Source organism: Scyliorhinus torazame, chromosome 5 (genome assembly GCF_047496885.1).
Source record: "Scyliorhinus torazame isolate Kashiwa2021f chromosome 5, sScyTor2.1, whole genome shotgun sequence".
Lineage (NCBI taxonomy): Eukaryota > Metazoa > Chordata > Chondrichthyes > Carcharhiniformes > Scyliorhinidae > Scyliorhinus > Scyliorhinus torazame.
This window is the reverse complement of record NC_092711.1, coordinates 114,262,648-114,285,169: the sequence shown is the minus strand read 5'-3', so window position 1 is coordinate 114,285,169 and position 22,522 is coordinate 114,262,648. Positions and strand designations below refer to the sequence as shown.

General features: G+C 47.8%; 1 protein-coding gene and 1 gene segment (V, D, J or C); both read right to left on the bottom strand.

The window, feature by feature from the left end:
- Window positions 1–22,522, bottom strand: part of LOC140419496 (Ig heavy chain C region, membrane-bound form-like) — a 43,269-nt gene that overhangs the window by 14,960 nt on the left and 5,787 nt on the right.
- LOC140422682 (uncharacterized) lies at window positions 7,157–8,237 on the bottom strand. The gene has a single exon (XM_072507652.1). It carries the CDS (start codon window positions 8,183–8,185, stop codon window positions 7,157–7,159), a length of 1,029 nt encoding a protein of 342 aa, XP_072363753.1. The 5' UTR covers window positions 8,186–8,237.

Here is a 22,522-nt window from a genome sequence, read left to right as displayed (position 1 = left end):
CGACTCAGGAACAGCTTCTTTCCTACTGCCATCAGACTTTTGAATGGACCTACCTCGTATTAAGTTGATCTTTTCTCTACACCTTGCTATAACTGTAACATTATATTCTGCAGTCTCTCCTTCCTTCCCTATGTACGGTATGCATTGTTTGTACAGCATGCAAGAAGCAATATGTTTCACTGTATACTAATACATGTGACAATAATAAATCAAAAACTGGGGAGAGGCCATTCACCTGCTCTCAGTGTGGGAAAGGATTTACTCAATTATCCACCCTGCGGAGACACCAGCGAGTTCACACTGTAGAGAGGCCGTTCACCTGCTCTCAGTGTGGGAAAGGATTTACTCGAGTAGTCAACCTGCAGTCACACCAGCGAGTTCACACTGGGGAGACACCGTCCACCTGCTCTCGGTGTAGGAAGAGTTTCACTCGGTTATCTCACCTGCAGTCACACCAGTGAGTTCACACTGAGGAGACGCCGTCCACCTCTCAATGTGAGACGGGATTGCATGTTTCATCGCACCAGCTGTGACACCAACAATTTTACAATTGGTTACAGGGGTTGGATTCTGCTGTTATTGTTTCTGCTCTACATCCAGGACGATAGTTTGTTCATTCTGACAGGTGGTCAGTGGGGATGGGCGGAGGGTTTCTTTCTGCTGGACTGACCGGTCTCACCACTTTGCCTCCAGTGGGCTGATGCTCTTTGAGCCTTGTTGCTAATAACTGGCTTCAAATTGCACAAGGATCACAGAGTGAAAGGGCGTTTGGAAGTTTGAAGATATTTAGTTTCCATTTCTGTATCAAACCCCTCAAAGCATGCCACGTTTCCATGGAGAAACACCCTGGTGGTTACAAGGTTCTTTTGTTTAATTTATCTTAGGTTTCTTCTGTGAGGAACACCATCAGGATACGAGGGGCAATTTGTCTGAGGTGGACTGGGAATCTGATCGGTACAGGGAATACCTAATATTTAAGGAATTATTACATATTTACCAGAGGGTCGGTTAGCTCAGTTGGCTGGACGGCTGGTTCGTGATGCAGAGCAAGGCCAACAGTGAGGATTCAACTCCCGTACTGGCTGAGTTTATTCATGAAGGCCCCACCTTCTCAACCAGGCCCCTCGCCTGAGGTGTGCTGACCCTCCGGTTAAATCACCCCCAGACAGCTCTCTCTTTGTCAAAGGGGAGAGCAGCCTATGGACCTCTGGAAAAGAAACCTCGGGAGGACCACCATTTTAATCGACTGTACTCTGCCCGCTAGCGAGAGTGGCAACATGTCCCATCGTTTGAAGTCCTCCTCCATCTGCTCCACCAACCGCGTTAAATTAAGTTTATGCAGGGCCCCCCAACTCCTAGCTATTTGGATCCCCAAGTACGGAAAGCTCCTTTCTGCCCTCCTCAACGGTAGATTGTCTATCACTCTTCCCTGGTCCCCAGGATGCACCACGAAGAGCTCACTTTTCCCTACATTGAGCTTATAGCCCGAAAAGTCCCCAAACTCCCTTAGAATCTGCATGACCTCCACCAGCCCCTCCATTGGATCCGCCACATGCAGCAACAGGTCGTCTGCATGCAGCGACACTCGATGCTCCTCTCCCCCTCGGACCACCCCCCTCCATTTCCTGGACTCCCTGAATGCCATGGCCAAAGGTTCAATTGCTAATGCAAACAACAAGGGGCACCCCGCCACGTCCCTCGATACAGCCGAAAATACTCCGACCTCCGCCGATTCGTAACCACACTTGCCACCGGGGCTCTGTAAAGGAGCTTAACCCAACTGATAAACCCAAACCCCCGCAACACTTCCCAGAGATACTCCCACTCTACTCGGTGAAAGGCCTTCTCCGCGTACACAGCTGCCACTATCTCCACCTCTCCCTCTGCCGATGGCATCATTATCACGTTTAGGAGCCTCCGCACATTGGTGTTTAGCTGCCTGCCCTTTACAAATCCCGTATGGTCCTCGTGAGTCACCCCCCGGGCCACACTCCTCGATCCTTGTAGCCAGCACTTTTGCCAGCAACGTAGCATCCACGTTGAGGAGCGAGATCGGCCTGTACGACCCACATTGCAGTGGGTCCTTATCACGCTTCAGGATCAAAGAGATCATCGCCTCCGACATTGTCAGGGGCAGGGTCCCCCCCTCCCTTGCCTCATTGAAAGTCCTCACCAGCAATGGGGCTAACAGGTCTATGTACTTCCTATAGAACTCAACCGGGAACCCATCCGGTCCCAGGGCCTTCCCTGCCTGCATGCTCCCCAGTCCTTTAACCAGCTCCTCTACCCCAATTGGCGCCCCCGAACCAGCCACCTCCTGCTGCTCCACCCTCGGGAACCTCAGTTGGTCCAAGAATCGTTGCATCCCCTCTTCCCCCGCTGGGGGCTGGGATCTGTACAGCTCCTCATGGAAGGCCTTGAATGACCCATTTACTGTCACCGCACTCTGCACCGTAGTTCCCCTTCCATCCATCTCCCTCGCTGCCATCCTCTTGCGGAGCTGGTGTGCCAGCATCCGGCTCGCCTTCTCCCCATACTCATACGTCCCCCCCTGTGCTTTCCTCCACTGTGCCTCTGCCGTCCCTGTGGTCAACAGGTCGAACTCCGTCTGGAGACTTCGCCTCTCCCCGAGTAGTCCCTCTTCAGGGGCTTCTGCATATCTCCTGTCCACTCTTAAAATCTCCCCCACCAACCTCTCCCTTTCCCTGCCCTCTCTCTTCTCCCTATGAGCCCTGATGGAGATTAACTCTCCCCTGACCACCACCTTCAGCGCCTCCCATACTACTCCCACCTGCACCTCCCCGTTGTCATTGGCCTCCAAATATCTTTCAGTGCACCCCCGCACCCCTCCTCATCTGCCAGCAGTCCCACATCCAACCGCCACAACGGGCGTTGGTCCCTCTCCTCTCCCAACTCCAGTTCCACCCAGTGCGGGGCGTGGTCTGAAATGGCAATGGCCGAATACTCCGTTCCCTCCACTTTCGGGATCAGCGCCCTACCCAGAACAAAAAAAATCTATCCGGGAGTAGGCTTTGTGGACGTGGGAGGAAAAAGAAGATTCTCTGGCCAGAGGCCTGGCAAATCTCCACAGATCCACTCCCCCCATCTTGTCCATAAACCCCCTAAGCACCTTGGCCGCAGCCGACCTCTTTCCGGTCCTAGATCTGCCTGAGAAACTCCTGCTGATCCGGCCCCCATACTGCTCGATCTCCGCCCTCCGCCATCTTGTTTTTTCCCCCTCATTTCTGCCGCTGCTCCAAAGCCACTTTTTCCCCCGCTCCACTTCTGGTCCCCTCCATACACGACGGAAGGGGGACCTTGCTCTCACCTTCCCACACGGGAATCGGTCGAAAAATTTCTGTTGGGGCTCCTCTGGAGAGCCCAAAAGTCCGTTCTAGCGGGAGCCACCGGAATGTGCGGCTTAGCTCTGCATCGCCGCAACCGGAAGTTCTCGGATGGATAGATTCTCGATAAGCAAGGGGGTGAAAGGTATTGAGGACGGCAGGAATGTGGAGTTGAGGTTAAAATTATTGAATGATGGAGCAGGCTCGAGGGGCCGACTCCTAGTTTGTGTGTACGGAGCAGGCTCGAGGGGCCGACTCCTAGTTTGTATGCAAGGAGCAGGGTTGAGGGGCCGAGTGGCCTGCTCCTAGTTTGTATGGAAGCATGCAAATACAGCAGGCGGTAAAGAAGGCAAATGGTTTGTTGGCCTTCATAGTAAGAGGATTCGAGTCGAGGAGCAGGGATGTCTTGCTGCAAGATTGGTGGAGTAGTGGATGAGGTGGAGGGCTGTTGTAGGCTGCAAAGTGACATTGATGTGATGCAGATTTGGGCCGCAAAATGGCAGATGGAGTTTAACCCTGATAAGTGCGAGGTGATTCATTTTGGTAGGATAAATTTGAATGCGGATTACAGGGCAACGGCAGGGTTCGGAGGAATGTGGAGGTACAGAGAGATCTTGGGGTTCATGTCCACAGATCTCTGAAGGTTGCCACTCATGTGGATAGAGCCGTGAAAGAAGGCCTATAGTGTGTTAGCGTTTATTAACAGGGGGCTTGTGTTTAAGAGCCGTGGGGGTATGCTGCGACTGTACAGGACCCTGGTGAGACCACATTTAGAGTATTGTGTGCAGTTCTGGTCACCTCACTATAGGAAGGATGTGGAAGCATTGGGAAGGGAGCAAAGGAGATTTACCAGGATGCTGCCTGGTTTGGAGTGTAGGTCTTATGAGGAAAGGTTGAGGGAGCTAGGGCTTTTCTCTTTGGATAGAGGTTAATAGAGGTTTATAAGATGATGAGGGGGATAGATAGAATGGACGTTCAGAGACTATTTCCTCGGGTGGATGTAGCCGTTACAAGGGGGCTTAACTATAAGATTCGGGGTGGGAGTTAATGGAGGGATGTTTGAGGTAGGTTCTTTGCTCAGAGAGTGGTTAGAGTGTGGAATGGACTGCCTTCTGTGATAGTGGAGTCAGAAACTTCAGGAACTTTCAAGCGGTTATTGGCACATCGAGCACACCGAATGACAGGGAGTGGGATAGCTTGATCTTGGTTTTGGACAAGGCGCGGCACAACATCGAGGGGCGAAGGACCTGTTCTGTGCTGTACTGTTCTATGTTCTATTGTGTGTAGTATTGGTGTCCTTATCCGAGGAAAGATGATCTTGCTAAAGGGGAAGTGCTGCAAAGTTTGGCCAGACTGATTCCTGGAATGGGAGGGACTGACGTATGAGAGACTGAATCAGTTAGGATTGTATTCACTGCAGTTCAGAAGAACGAGGGGGAACCTCATAGAAACCAATAGAATGTGGGCTGCACGATGGTGCAGTGGTTAGCACGGTTGCCTCACATCACCAAGGACATAAGTTCAATCCCAGGTCAATGTCCATGTAAAGTTTGCGCATTCTCCCGGAGTCTGTGTGGGTCTCACCCCCACAACCCAAAGATGTGCAGGGTAGGTAGATTGGCCACGCTAAAATTACCCCTTAAATGGGAAAAAAAAGAATTGGATACTCTAAATTTATATTAAGAAAAAGAAACCTATAAAATTCTAACAGGGCGAGACAGAGTAGATTCGGCAAGGATGTTCCCGATGGTGGGTGTGTCCAGAAGCCGGGGTCACAGTCTGAGTATGCGCGATAGCAAGGACAGCATGGTAGCACAAGTGGCTAGCACTGTGCCTTCACATTGCCAAGGTCCCAGGTTCGATTCCCCGCTGAGTCACTGTCTGTGTGGAGTCTGCACGTTCTCCCCGTGTCTGCGTGGGTTTCCTCCGGGTGCTCCAGTTTCCTCCCAGTCCAAAGATGTGCAGGTTAGGTGGATTTCCCTTAGTGTCCAAAAAGTTTAGGAGGGGTTATTGGGTTAGGGGGATAGGGTGGAAGTGAGGACTTAAGTGAGTCGGTACAGACTTGTTGGGCCGAATGGCCTCCTTCTGCACTGTATGTTCTATGTTCTATGATAGACCATTTAGGACAGAGGTGAGGAGGAATCTCTTCACCCAGAGAATGGTGAGCCGATGGAATTCATTGCCACAGGAAGTGATTGAGACCAAAACATTTCATGTTTTCAAGAAGCAGTTAGATACAGCACTTAGGATGAAGATGATCAAAGGATATGGAGGGAAAGCGGGGTTAGGCAATTGAGCCTAATCTGCTTATATCGTAATGAATAGTGGAGCAGGCTCGAAGGGCCAAATGGCCTCCTGCTCCTATTTTCTATGTTGCTCCGTATCTATGCAAGCAAATGGTACAGGAGTTATGAGGAAGAATGTTTTTACACAGCCAGTGGCAATTACCTAAACCTTGCTGCCTATGACGGAGTTTGGAAATTGACACCAATGAATGATTTTTTAAAAATTGGATAGAAACCCGAGGGAAATAAAGCTGTTAGGATACAGAGATAGAGGAGAATGAGACTGACTGGATTGCTCCAGATAATAATAGTAATCTTTATTAGTATCACAAGTAGGCTTACATTAACACTGCAATGAAGTTCCTGTGAAAAGCCCCGTGTTGCCACCCTCTCCGGCCTTGCACCCTCTGTCCCTTCGGGAAAGCCCACAATTCTCAGATTGTGCCGTCTCGAGCGGTTCTCCAAGTCCTCGAGCTTTGCTCGGAGTCCTCTGTTGACCTCCACCACCCTCCGCAGCTCGTCCCCCATCGAGGTGAGCTGATCGATGTGCTGCGACACGGCCTCCTCCACTTCCTTCATCTTCTCGCCTTGCTCTCTCACCTCAGCCGGTGTCTTTGCCACAGCTATCCTCACCGGGGTGATTGCCTACTCCACCAATTACTTCAATGCGACCGCCGTCTCCTTCCTCAAACTGCCTCACAAACTGCTGAGGCGCTGACCCACCATGCGGTCCGGCATCCGCCATTTTGTCAGTACTTCTGCTCATCTTCTCATTCAACGGCGAGCCCGCGTTTCCAACCATTCTCAACGCTGCTTTTCGCATCCTTTAGCGGCTTATTCTTTTTCTTTTTTTCCCCCACCTTCTTTCCTTCTTCAATCCTTTTTTTTTTTAAATAGAAAAAACAAAAAACATTTCTTCCATCAAAAAAAAGGGAGAAAAATGTTTTTTTCACCAAATTTCTTTAAAACATCTTTCCCTTCTTTTTTGTATTCCTCCAGAATTTCCCTGGGACCGGGCTTCAGTCTTCTTACCACATTCTAGGCGGGACATCCGATGTGGGACATCTCACCTACATCACGCCCTGGCTTCGGGCCTGCCGCCTCGGCCTGTTTGGCTCCGCCCCCGCTGCTCCTTTCAAATTTTCAGGTCCGGCTTTCAGGTTGTCCCGCTCCTCCTCCACGTGCAGCCGCTCCGCCGAACCCACCGGGGCCAGTCTCCGCCCCCCCCCCACCCTCCGGCTCTGTGAAACGGAGCTTTGATGCTTGGGCGAGGGAGGCAGGGCCGACCCCAGAGAAGTTAATTTTTTTTTAAAACAGCGGCGAACCCCCCAAAAAGGACCGCGATATCGTGGACCAGCAGGAGCTTCTCCTCATCGTGGCCGCTCCGCTCACGAATGCCACCGGAAGTCAATTTATTAGACTTTTAGCCAGAATATTAGCTCCTGTAAGTTGTTATCAGCAGAAAGAGACTCAACTGAACATGGTTCAGTCCTGAATGTGAGTGACAGCAAAATCCAATCACTGTGGTTACTTGTGGCCTCGTTTGTGTCTCCGCAGGTTGGATGAATCACTGAATCCTTTCCCACACTCTGAGCAGGTGAATGGTCTCTCCCCAGTGTGAACTCGCTGGTGTCTCAGCAGGTGGGATGACTGAGTGAATCCCTTCCCACACTTGGAGCAGATGAATGGCCTCTCCTCAGTGTGAATTCGGTGATGTACAGTGAGGTCAGATGATCGTCTGAACCCAGTCCCGCAGTGAGAGCACCTGAACGGTCTCTCGTCAGTATGAACACGTTGATGGCTCATCAGTTGCCCAGAACTTTTATAGCATTTCCCACAGTCTAGACACCTAAACGGTTTCTCATCAGTGTGAACTCGCTGGTGACTCAGCAAGTGGGCTGAAATAGTAAATCCCTTCCCACACTCTGAGCAGGTGAATGGTCTCTCCCCAGTGTGAACACGCTGGTGTCTATACAGAGTGGATGACTGAGTGAATCCCTTCCCACACTTGGAGCAGGTGAATGGTCTCTCCCCAGTGTGAATTTGCTGGTGTTTCCGTAAGGCCGATGAATCACTGAATCCCTTCCCACACTTGGAGCAGGCGAATGGTCTCGCCCCAGTGTGAACTCGCTGGTGTCCATACAGAGTGGATGACTGAGTGAATCCCTTCCCACACTTGGAGCAGGTGAATGGTCTCTCCCCAGTGTGAATTTGCTGGTGTTTCCGTAAGGCCGATGAATCACTGAATCCCTTCCCACACTTGGAGCAGGCGAATGGTCTCGCCCCAGTGTGAACTCGCTGGTGTCTATACAGAGTGGATGACTGAGCGAATCCCTTCCCACACTTGGAGCAGGTGAATGGTCTCTCCCCAGTGTGAACGCGTCGGTGAGTTTCCAGGTGGGATGGGGATGTGAATCCTTTCCCACAATCTGCACATTTCCATGCTTTCTCCTCAGTGCGACTGCATTTGTGGCTTGTGAGGTCTGATAGATCGAGTCCTCGTCCACACAAACAGTACGTTTTTTCTCCACTATGGACGATGCTTTTTCCTTCCATGTTCAAAATCCGCTGATATTCAGGATATGATAAATTGAAGACTCTGTCAGATCCTGATGTGATGCTTGGTTTGAGTTTACGGACTTTGAAGCCTCCCCTTCAAACACCCTGCGAAACTGATTCAAAACAGAAAATAGGGAGTGAGAGAGAACCCACAAAAACACAAAGGCAGGTTGTGAAATTGAGCTGAATGAATCTGGTCATTTGTGGGGCCGGCACTGGGAAAAAGTGACATGAAAACTGCTGGATTGTTGTAAAAACCCAACTGGCCTCTTTGGGAGGAGAGAGAAAGAGGTGAAGAGGGATTTTGTACATCTACAAGACAGATTAAAGAGAATAGATGGCAAAGCAAACTCGATCTTGAGCATCAGAAACAATAATATTGATACCAAAACAATGCTTCTGGTGGCACAATGGTTAGCACTGCTTCCTCACAGTGCCAGGGACCCGGGTTCAATTCCGGCCTTGGTGACTGTGTGTCTGGAGTTTGCACTTTCTCCCAGTGTCTGTGTGGTTTCCACCCGGTGCTCAGGTTTCCTCCAACAGTCCAAAGAAGGGAAAGTTAGGTGGATTGGCCTTGATAAATTGCCCTTTAGTGTCCAGGGATGTGCAGGTTAGGTGGGGCTATGGGGTTACAGGGAAAGGGTAGGGGTGTGGGCCTAGGCAGGGGGCCCTTTCAGAGAATCGGTGCAGACTTGATGGGCCAAATGGCCTCCTTCTGCACAGCAGGAATTCTATGGTTCTAATTCTATTCTTTGGATCTTTATAAAGCTCTGGTCACCACTCTTCAGGAAGAAAGTGAAGGTTCTTGGAGAAGGTGCAGAGGAGATTTACCAGAATGGTTCCAGCAAAGTAGGTTGAGGGGAGATTTGATTCAGGGACACAAGATTATGCCAGGTTTCCATCGGGTGGACAAAGAAACTGTTTCCATTCACTGATCGTGATATTCATTTTCTAATGAACCGAGTGACTCTGTCAGATCGCGATGTGACATTTGGTTTGTGTTTCCCGTCTGTTAAAACTCCACTTCCATGGTCCTATAAATTTACAGAAACCTCACTGTCAGTTTCAGATAAATATTCACAACATTCTCTCCTCGCCAACTTTGATTAAACATATTCCTGGAGGTTTGATCACATGACCCCCCCCCCCCATCCTCCAGTCATTAATCTGTCAACACATCCATCCTTGTGACACTGCCTTCCTCGGCCAATGGGGAAGCAAAAGGATTCATTACCTTACAGGACAGTTACTATCCTAATGATTTTCCAGGCATCCAGGTATGAACCTCGCCAACGCAGGGAGCGGAGTTGGTGTGAACTCGGAGAGGAGGAGTTTCGGAACAGTAAATATAAATAACTTACCTCGGGAATTCACGGCCTAGTCGGCAGGGAGCGGAGTTGGTGCGAATCCGGGGAGGAGCAGCTTCGGAACAGTCAGTATAAATAACCTTGGGGATTAATGGCCTAGTCGGCAGGGAGCAGAGTTGATGTGAATCCGAGGAGGATTAGCTTTGGAACAGTAAGCTGGTTTAGCACACTGGGCTAAATCGCTGGCTTTGAAAGCAGACCAAGGCAGGCCAGCAGCACGGTTCAATTCCGAACAGGCGCCGGAATGTGGCGACTTTCATTTAATTTCATTTTCAATAACTTACCTCGGAGATTCACGGCCTAGATGGCAGGGAGCGGAGTTGGGGCAAATCCGAGGAGGATCCTTCGGAACAGTAAGTATAATTTTTTTTTTAAATTTAAAGTACCCAATTCATTTTTCCAATTAAGTGGCAATTTAGCGTGGCCAATCCACCTACCCTGCACATCTTTTTGGGTTGTGTGGGCAAAACCGACACAAACACGGGGAGAATGTGCAAACTCCACACGGTCAGTGAGCTAGAGCCGGGATCGAACCTGGGACCTCAGTACCGTGAGACTGCAGTGCTACTCACTGCGCCACCGTGCTGCCATCAGTAAGTATAAATAACTTACCTGTTGGGTATCTGGACTGGGGGCAAAAACTGAAACGTGACATCAGAGTAATTAACTAAGTTGGGGACTTAGTGACTAGGAGATTAGTAACTAGGAGATTGCTGAATGTTATCTATATCAACGATTTGGATGAGAATGTACAAGGCATGATCATTAAGTTTGCAGATGACTACTGGTATTGTAGACAGTGAGGAAGGTTATCAAAAATTGCAGCTGGATCTTGATCAGCTGGGGAAGTGGGCCGAGAAATGGCAAATGGAGTTCAATACAGTAAGTGTGAGGAGTTGAATTGCGGAAAGTCGGAAAGTCACAGTGAATGGTAGGGCCTGAGGGAATATTGTGGAATAGAGGAACCTTGGACTTCAGGTGCACGGATCTCTAAAGGTGTGATATACACTTCCTCCTTCACAGGTATATAGGGCAGTGAAGATGACTTTTGGCCTTCATCAGTCAGGACATTGAGTACAGAAGTTGGGAAGTTATGTTGCAGTTGTCCAGGACGTTGGTAAGGTCGCACCGGGAGTATGGCTGCTTTGCTATAGGAGAGTCAAACGTTGTTATTAAACTGGAGAAAGCGCAGACGAGATTTGAAAAAAAAAAATGAAAATTGCTTATTGTCACGAGTAGGTTTCAACGAAGTTACTGTGAAAAGCCCCTAGTCGTCACATTCCGGCGCCTATTCGGGGAGGCTGGTACGGGAATTGAACCGTGCTGCTGGCCTGCGTTGGTCTGCTTTAAAAGCCAGTGATTTAGCCCAGTGTGCTAAACCAGCTCACAAGGATGGTGCCAGGACTCGAGACTGAGTTATCAGGAGAGATTGGACAGGCCAGGACCTTTTTCTTTGGAGCGTAGGACACTGAGGGGTGATCTTCTAGAGGTGTATGAGATCATGAGAGGCATGGATAGGATGAATGCTCTCAGTCTTTTTATCAGGGTTGGGGAATTGAGAACTAAAAGACTTTGGTCTAAGTTCAGAGGGGAAAGAATTCATGGGAACCTAAGGAGCAACGGTTTTACACAGAGGATGGTACGGATGTGGAATGAGCTGAAGGAGGAAGTGGTTGAGGCAGGGACATTGGCAACATTGAAAAGGCATTAGGACAGATACATGGATAGGAAAGGTTCAGAGGTATATGGGCCAAAAGCATGCAAACTGGGTTGGCTTAGATGGACCTTTTGGTTGGCATGGGCCAGTTTGGGGCAAAGGGCCTGTTTCCGTGCTGTAGGTTCTATCCATGAACCCCAAGTCTCTTTGGACACCCACTGTACTTAACCTCTTTCCATTTAGAAAGTACTCAGCTCTCACCGTTATTGGTTCAAACTAGATAACCTCACACTTGTTTACATTGCCACAATCTTGGCCATTCACCTTGTCTGTCAATATCTGTCAATAGGGGCTGGTTTAGCACTGTGGGCTAAATAGCTGGCTTGTAATGCAGAACAATGCCAGCAGCGAGGTTCAATTCCTGCAGCGGACTCCCCAAACAGCCACCGGAATGTGATGACTGGGGGCTTTTCAGAGTAACTTCATTGAAGCCTACTTGAGACAATAAGCGATTATTATTATTAATATTATCATTATCTTCTTACAGTTTTATGCTGTCATCAATGCTGTCTACGATGCCACCGAACTTTGTATTATCAGCAAAAGTGCAGAAGAGGCACTTCTGTCCGTCGAGTTTTCACCAACACATCAAAACCTGACCCACCTACCTAATCCCATTTGCCAGCACTTGGCCCATAGCCCTGAATGTTATGACGTGCCAGTCTTCATCCAGGTACTTTTAAGAGGATGTGAGGCAACCCGTCTCTACCACCCTCCTCAGCAGTGCATTCCAGACCCTCACCACCCTCTGGGTAAAAATGTTTTTCCTCAAGATATGTGTCAATAAATCTAATATAATCTAACCCCACTCTCTGCTGTCCGTTGGTTAGCCAATCCTCAATCCAAGCTAATATATTACCTCTAAACCTCGTGGGATCTTACCTTGTTTATTACCTTTTGTGTGACACCTTATCAACTGTATTCTGGAAGTCCAAATACATCTACAGGACCCCCATTATCCACCTGGCCTGTTACATCTTCCAAGAACTCCAACGAGTCAAACACTTCACCAAACCAGGCTGACTGATGGATTGCGGTTTGACTTTCCAAATGTCCAGTTACTACTTCCTCAATAATGGATTCCAGCAGTTTCCCAACAACAGGCTTTAAACTAACTAGTTTCCGACATTCTGCCTTTTTGAACAGGAGCGGTGCCATTAGTCTTTTTCTCCAATGCAGTGACATTGTCACTGGGTCAGTGTCTCCCCCCTGGTCTCTGTGAGGTTGTTTGTGGAGAGAAGCCGGAAGCGGCGGATAGTGAGAGTGGAGAATGTTCATTGTTACACATTCGGCTCTGGGGCCGGACTGCGGTTTGTAAACCCCGCCCCCCCGACACTGACCCCTCACAATGCGCGGGGTGATTGACGGCAGCACCGAACCAATAGGCGAAGGGTGGGCACGTCCGGAGGACCAACTGGTCCTCCAACCAATCAGCGTGAATGATGAGGCGGGACTGGGCTGAGTGAAGCATGCGCAATGTGATTAATGGTGACAGCAAAAGGTTCTTTCTCGGATCTACAATCCGGGGATGACGGGACGGAGGGAGAGATGAATCAGGAGGGTCGGTAGGAAAATTCGAGTACATGTTAGATAGACCAAAAATCCGGAAAAATAACCTGAAGGTACCTGGGGATCTGAGCGGGAGCTGCAGCTTTCTCACAAACAAGATTTTGCGGCCGCCATCTTTATTTGGTACTGGCAGCGGCGCGCATGCGCCATCGGGATCCTTATTTGGTTCACTAGCGGCAGTGCGCACGCGCACCCACCATCTTTATCGGGGCACGAGCAGAAGAGCGCAGGCTCAGTCGCCATCATTGTTGGGGGCAACATTTTCGAAATGTTCCTTCATGACAGAATGTCCAGCAAACTGCTTCACTCTGAGTTACAAATTCCTATTTATGGGGCAGAATATATGTCCAGGGCAGTGACAATAATTCGAATTTATATGGTGACTTGAACAGAATAAAACTTTGAAGACTTTCAGAGAAACATTACAAAGTAACAATTGCTGCAGGAAAGGATGTCCCGAAGCGTGGTACATTGGCGAGACCATGCAGACGCTGCGACAACGAATGAACGGACATCGCGCAACAATCACCAGGCAGGAATGTTCCCTTCCAGTCGGGGAACACTTCAGCAGTCAAGGGCATTCAGCCTCTGATCTCCGGGTAAGCGTTCTCCAAGGCGGCCTTCAGGACCCGCGACAACGCAGAATCGCCGAGCAGAAACTTATAGCCAAGTTCCGCACACATGAGTGCGGCCTCAACCGGGACCTGGGATTCATGTCGCATTACATTCATCCCCCACCATCTGGCCTGCAAAATCCTACCAACTGTCCTGGCTTGATACAATTCACACCTCTTTAACCTGGGGTTACCCCATCTCTGGATCTGTAAAGATTTAATCACCTGCCAATGCTCGCATTCCTAGCATTGTTTGGCATCTTTGAATTTGTCTATATATGTGTTTCTGGAACAGACCTCTGCATTCACCTGAGGAAGGAGCAGCGCTCCGAAAGCTAGTGACATCGAAACAAACCTGTTGGACTTTAACCTGGTGTTGTAAGACTTCGTACTGTGCTCACCCCAGTCCAACGCCGGCATCTCCACATCAAAGTAACAATTGACACTGAGCCACAAGAGGAGATATTAGATTTTAAGGACAATCTTAATGGAGGAAAGTGAATCGGAGAGTTTTAAGGAGGAAATTCCAGAAATAGAGGCCCTGGAAACTAAGTAATGGTTGAGAGATTAAAATCAGGAATGCTCACGTGGCTGGAATTAAATGAGTGCAGAGATCCCAAAGGGGTGTGTGTGGAGGAGATTACAGTGATCAGGATGGTCATTACCTTGGAGTAAAACAATGAGAAATTTAAACTTTTTGTGCCTTTTAAAAGGAAGCATTTGCAGATTGGTGGGCACAGGGGCTGGTGTGAGTAAGCACTTGGGTAGCCGAGTTTTGGATGGGATGGAGGGGGTTGTTTAATGTTAGAGTCCAGCTGCGAGTGCGTTGGAATAATCTGGTTGAGAGGTAACAGAAGAATGGATGATGGTTTCTGCAGCAGATGGACAGAGACTAAGGTGGAGTCGAGCTATGTTCCTGAGGTGGAAGTCTGCAATCTTGGTGATGATGTGGATCTGTGGTCACGAGCTCATCTGGGGGTGAAATAGTTCACCATGGTTGTGAACAGTCTGCTTCAGCCTCAGACATTTGACAGGGATGGAATTTGTAACAAGAGAGTGGAGTTTGTAGCGGGGTTGAAAGGGAATGGGTTCAGTCTTGTCAATATTTAAATGGAGGAAAGTTCTGCTCATCCAGCCCTGGATGTTGGACGAGTTTGGACAGTGTGCGTCTTGGAAAGGAACTTGCAGGTGGTGATGTTAACATACATCTGCTGTCCTGCTCCATCCAGGTGGTGGAGGTTAAGTGTTTAGGAGATTCTGTCAAATTGTGATTCAGTTGTTGGTCCATTGCTTGCTGTTACCCTCACTCCTTTCTCACTCTCTCCCTTTCCGTCAATCTTTTTGATTCTCTCTCTCCCCCACTACTCACTCTCTTTCTCTCTCACTCTGTTTCTCACATAAAATTCGAGTCCAGAGGGTTGTGGATGATACTAATCATTATTGTCACAAGTAGGCTTACATTAACACTGCAATGAAGTTACTGTGACCATCGATGAATATATTTAAGGCTCAGATGGTGAGATGTTTGGTCTCAGGAAGTCAAAGGACATAGAGAGCTAATGGGAAAGTGGAATTGAAGATGGAGGTCAGCCACAATCGTGTTCAAGGCAGAGCAGGTTCGACGGACCAAATGGTCTACTTCTGCTCCTATTTCTTGTGTTTGTGCAGAGGCCCGAATCTAGTTAACTTTTCACAACAGGTTCAACAGTTTTCGTGGTCACTTTTTCCCAGTGCCGGCCCCACAAGTTACCAGATTCATTCAGCTCAATTTCACAACATGCCTTTGTGTTTTTGTGGGTTCTCTCTCACTCCCTATTTTCAGTTTTAAATCAGTTTCACAGGGTATTAGCAGGGAAGGATGTGCAATTGGGAAACTCCAACCAAGCACCACATCAAAATCTGACAGTCGTGGAACTGATCGTAACCTGAAAATCATCAGATTTTGAACATGGAAGGAAAAAGCACAGTTCACAGTGGGGAGAAACCATACAAGTGTTCTGTGAGTTGTCAAAACACAAGCGCAGTCACAGCAGGGAGAAACCATGGAAATGTGGGGACTGTGTCAAGGCGTTCAATTACCCATCTGACCTGGCAACCCATCGACACATTCACACTGGGGAGAAGCCTGTCACCTGCCCCGAGTGTGGGCGTGGATTCACTCAGTCATACACTCAGTCATACAGCCTGTTGATGCACCAGCGAGTTCACACTGGGGAAAGGCCTTTCACCTGCCCCGAGTGTAGGAAGGGATTCACTCATTCATCCCAACTGCTGACACACCAGCAGATTCACAATGATGAGAGACCTTTTAAATGCAGAAAATGCGGGAAGTGCTTTAAAAGTTCTCGGGTTCAGATGTCCCATCAAAGAGTTCACACTGACGAGAGACCGTTTAAATGCTGCCACTAGGTGACATCATCCAAAACTGTTAGTTTTCACATGTCCACTGACAACACCCAGCTCTACCTCACCCCCATCCCTCCCCATTCCTCCACTGTTACTAAATTATCAAACTGCTTGTCCCACATCCGGTACTGGATGAGCTGAAATTTCCCCCAATTAAAAATTGGGAAGACCAAAGCCATTGTCTTCAGTCACCATTAGAAATTCCGTTCCCTAACTCCCGAGTCCATCCCTCTCCCTGGGAACTGTCTGAGGCTGAACCACACTCTGCACAATCTCCGTGTCAGATTTGACCCAAAGGTGAGTTTCTGACCCCATATCCACACCATCACTAATACCAGATATTTCAATCTCCATAATGTCACCTGTGTCCATTCCCACCCCAGCTGCTGCTGAAACCTCATCCATGCCCCTGTTACCTTTAGACTTGATTCCAATACATTCCTGTCCAGCCTCACATTCACCCCACATGGAAATGGGAGATCATCCAAAACTCTGCTGACTGTGTGTTTTCTCACACCAAGTCCTGTTCACCATCACCCCTGTGCTCACTGACCTACACTGGCTCTGACTGAGCAATGCCTCCATTATAAAATTTGCATTCATGTTGTCAAATCCCTCTATGGCCATGAACACCATCAGCCTTTAAACATGGAAGCAAAGAGCCCTGTTCAATGTGGAGAGAAACAGTTCACGTGTTCTGAATGTAGATGATGTTTTAGCCGATGACCTAACCTTTCGAACGATATGTAGTCTCGCTGGGAGAAGCTTTGGAAATCTGGGGACTGTGGAATAGATGTAATCAGACCTGGAGATTCATCGACCTGTTCACACTGAGGAGCGACCGTTAATGTTCTCCGTGTGTGGGAAGGGATTCACTCAGTTCACCAACCTCACTTCATCAGGGTCAATCTGTACTGGACTGTTACCAAGTGCAATGTATCTTTCCTGAGGTTTGGTGCCCAGTACGGAACACAGTTCATGCAGCAAGTGAGGAAAAGACAGCAGGAATTTTTCTAATCTGTGATTTACAAGGACACATACTCCGGTTCCCAGCAGTTACGTTTCTTCAGTAATTTCCTCATTCTCCCTAAACTACCCTGCCTGTTAATTCTGTTATTTCTGATAGTTCCACTACTGTAACTATAAACATCACAAATTAGAATTCAATCCGTTGCAAGGGCAGCACGATGTCACAGTGGTTAGCACTGCTGCTTACGGCACTGAGGTCCCAGGTCCGATCCTGGCCCTGGGTCACTGTCTGTGTGGACTTTACATATTCTCCCTGTGTTTGGTGGGTCTCATCCCCAAAACCCAAAGATGTGCAGGGTAGGTGAATTGACGATGCTAAATTGCCCCTTAATTGAAAAAAAAATTGGGTACTCTAAATTTAGTTTTAAATTTTTAAAATCTGTTCCATGATTCACTCTGGTTTAAGTTTATGTTGAGGTTAATAACAGACAAACTCTGTCCTCCTCCCCCCCCCCCCCCTATCTGATTAGAGTTTCCAATGAGTCGATTCTGTGGAATGGAATGTCTTGTCAGCATTTCCACGGTGACCTGTCTGCAGTGAAGGAATGTCTTATCAGCGTTTCCACGGTGACCTGTCTGCAGTGAAGCGCCTGCTTGAGTTTCTAACTCAGACTAAACTTCTCTCTCCCATAACACGCATTATCCCATAACACGCATTATATCAGACATTGGATGTCATAATGTATTTCAGCCATGTTATGTTAATATCTCCAAAACCCTAAAAGGAGTTCAGATACACAAATGTTTAAATGTGGGAGGACAAGTTGATAAAGTGTTTAAAAAACACATGGGATCCAAGGTTTTATAATTCTGGGTGTGGAATACAAAATGACAGAGGTCATTTAAATCTGTACAAATCACTGGTTTGGCTGCAGTTTAGAATATTAGATCAGGTTTTGGGGATCTTACACCAGGAAGGATGTCAAGGCCATGGGAAGGGTGCAGAAGAGATTCACTGAAATGATGCAGGGAGGAGAGGCTTCAGTTACCAGGAGAGATTAGAGAAACTGGGGCTCTTTTCATTCGAACAGAGGCTGACAGGTGATCAAAGGGAGGGGGGTTCGATTCCGGCCTTGGGTGACTGTGTAGAGTTTGCACTTCCTCCCCACGTCTGCGTGAGTTCCTTCCGGGTGCTCCAGTTTCCTCCCACAGTCCAAAGACGCACAGGTTAGGTGGATTGGCCATTCTAAAAGATTTCCCCTGAGTGTCCAAAGGTTAGGTGGGGTTACGGGGATAGGGTGGAGGAGTGGTCCTGAGTGGGGTGCCGGTTTGAAGGGTTAGTGCAGACTCGATGGGCCGAATGGCCTCCTTCTGCACTGTAGGGATTCTATGAAACAGAAAAATACTTGGATGAAATATAAAGAAATGGTGCAACAGAGTTCAGCACTCTCGCTGTCCCTCTGGAACTGTGCGGGGGGGGGGGGGGGGGGGGTGATGGTGTCTCTGATCTCTGAATGAAATGTTATTTTTAAAGTGAAGGGTGTCTGTACTGGAAAATCTGAGTACCACGTGCCAGCTTGAACCATTCTCCAATCAGTTCCAGCACAGCTCCCTCTACATTGCCCCATGAAACACTCCCAAGGCTGATACAAAATGATGTTAGATACAGAGTAAATCTCCCTCGATGCTGTCCCCATCAAACACTCCCACAATAGGTATAGCACAAGGTTAGACACAGAGGAAATCCCCTTACACACCGTCCCCATCAAACACTCTCGGACAGGTACAACACGGGGTTTGATACAGAGTAAAGCTCCAGTTACCCTCGGTTATCAAACACTGCCAGAGCAGATACACAGGCAGGTTAGCAAAACCATCCCTGGATGCCACGGCTAGGAGAGACAGAATGGAAGGTATTGGGAGCTGGGACTGTTAAAATTTGGTTTGGGGATTGCAGATTACCCACAACATGGAGTGGGGGAATGGGTTTAGATCAAGCTTAAAGTGCATCCAGGTAGATAAATCCCCGGAAACTGGTGAAATGTATCCCAGGAAATTGTGGGAGGCTAGGATGGAAATTGCGGGTTCCCTAGTAGAGATATTGAATCGTCGATAGCCACAGGTGAGGTGCCTGAAGATTGGAAGGTACCAAATGTTATGCCTTTGTTTAAGAAAGGCCAGAGGGAAAAGCCTGGGAATTACAGACAGGTGAGCCTCACGTTTGTGGTGGATAAGTTGTTAGAAGGCATTCTGAGAGAGGATCAACAGGCATTTAGAAAGACGAGGACTGATTAGGGACAGCCAACGTTGCTTTGCAAGTGGAAAATCATGAATCACAAATTTGATTGGGTTTTTTGAAGGGGGAACCAAGAAGGTAGATGAGGGCAGTGCAGTTGATACTGTCGACAAGGACTTTAGCGAGGCCTTTGATAAGGTACTGCATGGTAGGTTGTTGCACAAGGTTAAATCTCACGGGACCCAGGGCGAGGTAGCCAATTGGATACAAAATTGGCTTGACGCCAGAAGACAAAGAGTGGTTGTAGAGGGTTGTCTTTCAAACTGGAGGCCTGTGACCAGCGGTGTGCCTCAGGGATCAGTGCTGGGTCCACTGTTATTTATATTAATTATTTGGATGAGAATGTAGGAGGCAGGTCAGTACATTTGCAGATGACACCATGATTGGTGGCACAGTGGACAGTGAAGGTTATCCAGTGGACAGTGAAGGTTATTTAGGATTGCAACGGGACCTGAATCAATTGGGTCAGTGGGCCAATGAATGGCAGATGGAGTTTAATTTAGATAAGTAGGAGGTGATGCATTTTGTTAGATCAATTCGGGGCAAGACCTACTCAATTCATGGTCGGGAGTTGGGGAGAGTTATAGAACAAAAAGATCTAGGAGTACAGGTTCATAGCTCCTTGAAAGTGGAGTCACAGGTGGTGAAGAAGGCATTTAGCATACTTGGTTTCATTGGTCAGAACATTGAATATAGGAGTTGTGATGTCTTGCTGAAGTTGGACAAGACATTAGTAAGGCCACACACGGAGTACTGTGTACAGTTCTGGTCACCATATTATAGAAAAGATATTATTAAACCAGAAAGAGTGCAGAAGAGATTTACGAGGATGCTACCAGGACTTGATGGTTTGAGTTATAAGGAGAGGCTGGATAGACTAGGACATCCTTCTTGTCCTGTGCACAGGACCCTGGCTCTGACCTAACTAGTCCTGCCCTGCCCTTTATCATGTAATCCTTTGCCTTGTTTTCCCTCCAGATTTTTCCTCACTATCAAGTGTCTAATCATTTTTTGTGTCATAGGTTAACTTCTTATTGATGTTCCTACATTTACTTTCCAATCAATGATATAAACCAGGAATGAAGGATCCAGTACCGAATCCTTTGAAACCTGTACTGGAAACAGCCCTTTGATTTTCTCTATTCTTTATGGGATGTGAGTCTCAGGGGCAAACCAGCTTGGCTGCCCATTCCTAATTGACCTTAAACTGAGTGGCTTGCTGGGCAATTTCAGAGGGCAGTTCAGAGTTAAACACATTGCAATGGGTTGGCCAGACCAGGTAATGATGGCAGATTTCCTTCCCAGAGGCAACCACGGGGTGGTTTTTACAACAATCAACAATAATTTAATGTTCACACAGGGACTAGCTTTTAATTCCAGATTTATTCATTGAATTTGTTTCTTCCAGCTGCCATGGTGGAATTTGATCCATGTCCACAGAATGATAGCCAAGGCTTCTGAATTACTTGTCCTGTGATATTACCACAGTGTCACCATCTTCCAGTCACATAAAAACACCCAACAATCGTCAATTAGCACTTCCTGCCATTGAGGCAATTTTAAATCCAACTCATAACTTTCTCTTGGATCTCATGATCTTTTAGTTTTCTGCCCAGTTTGCCATATGGCACCGTGTAGATGTAGATTGTTTCCAGTTCTGAGACAATCCAAAATTTGGGGTCAGAAATGCATGAAAGTCACAGATAAATCTCATGGGAAATAAGGAGAAATGTGTTTACTCCGAGCGATTAGAATGTGGAACTCACTACCACAGGATGTGGTTGTGGCAAAAAGCTGAGATCCTTTCAAAAGGAAACTAGATGAATGCATGAGAGAGAAAGGAATAGAAAGAGAGACTGAAAGACTGAGCTGAGTAGATGGGATGGGAGGAGAAACGTGTGGAGTACCAACACCCGCAGAAGCCAGTTGGGACAAGTGGCCTGTTTCTGTTCTGTGTATTCTCTGTAATTCCTCTAAACTTTTACAGGGTATTAGAAGATGAGAATTTACTGGCAGCGATCTGAAATGAATTATCAGGAACATTCAGAGTGACTCTCTTCATCAGGACCTGAATGTGGAAGGAGAAATGTTTGTCTGTTCTGTCTGTGGGAAAGATTTCAAAAATCAGTGACTGGAAAAGCACTGAGATACCCACACAGCCAAGTGAGAGTGTTCCAGTGAACTGAACTGACTGTGGAAAGAGCTTCAACCAGTTACACTGCTTGACAAAACATCACACCATTCACAGCAGGGAGAAATGTACACGTGTTCTGTGTGTGGACGAAGCTTCAACTGATCATTTAACCTAGAGAGACACAACAACACCGACACCATGGAGAAACCGTGGAAATGTGGGGACTGTGGGAAGGGATTCAGTTACCCGTACCAGCTGGAAATTCATCGACGCAGTCACACTGGAGAGAGGTCATTCACCTGCTGTGTGTGTGGGAAGGGATTTGCGGAGTTATCCAAGCTCCCTATCCACATGCGAGTTCACACCGGGGAGAAGCCATTCCCCTGCTTGGTGTGTGGGAAGGAATTTGCACAATTATCCAGCCTGCTGATACATCGGCGTGTTCATACTGATAAGAGACCTTTTAAATGTTCTGAGTGTGAGAAGAGTTTGAAAAGCAGAGGTGAGGTGCTGACACACCAGCGCAGCCACACGGGAGAGAGGCCATTCACCTGCTCCATGTGTGGGAAGGGATTCAGTCAGCCATCCACCCTGCGGATACATCAGAGAGCTGACACTGGTGAAAAACCGTTCAGTTGCTCTATGTGTGGGAAGAGATTCACTCAGGCATCCAGTCTGGTGGAGCACCAAAGAGTTCACAGTGGGGAGAGGCCGTTCATCTGCTCTGTGTGCGGGAAGGGATTTACTCATTCATTCAACCTACTGAGACAGCAGCGAGTTCACACTGGGGAGAGGTCATTCATCTGTTCTGTGTGTGGGAAGGGATTCACTCGTTCATCCAACTTTGTGACACACCAGCGAGTTCAGAAGTGAGAGCAGGGGCTTGTTTCACTGTTGTTAATCACATCCAAATTGAAACATGTTTGTTCAGATAATTGAAGTTTGTTTTCCTGATTTTCATAGCCCAATAACTGAGCTGGTGTTTAATGTTTTCGATAAATGTCAAATTTGCTTCCAACACATTTTTGTAGATTTTTGTCTTTCCCTCCTGAGTGTTTAGAATCACCTGTCTGAAGCTCAAAGGACAATCGGAGGTAGAATCATGTGGCAGGAACAGAACTTCAGCCTGGACACAGTCCTTCAGGCTCCCACTGAGAGAATCACCGCTTTCTCATCTCTCTTCAGTGACAGTAAAGTCCCCACGTAGGTTAATCTTGTCAGATTTATGACTCAAACTAAATACAAATTCTCCAACTGCTGTT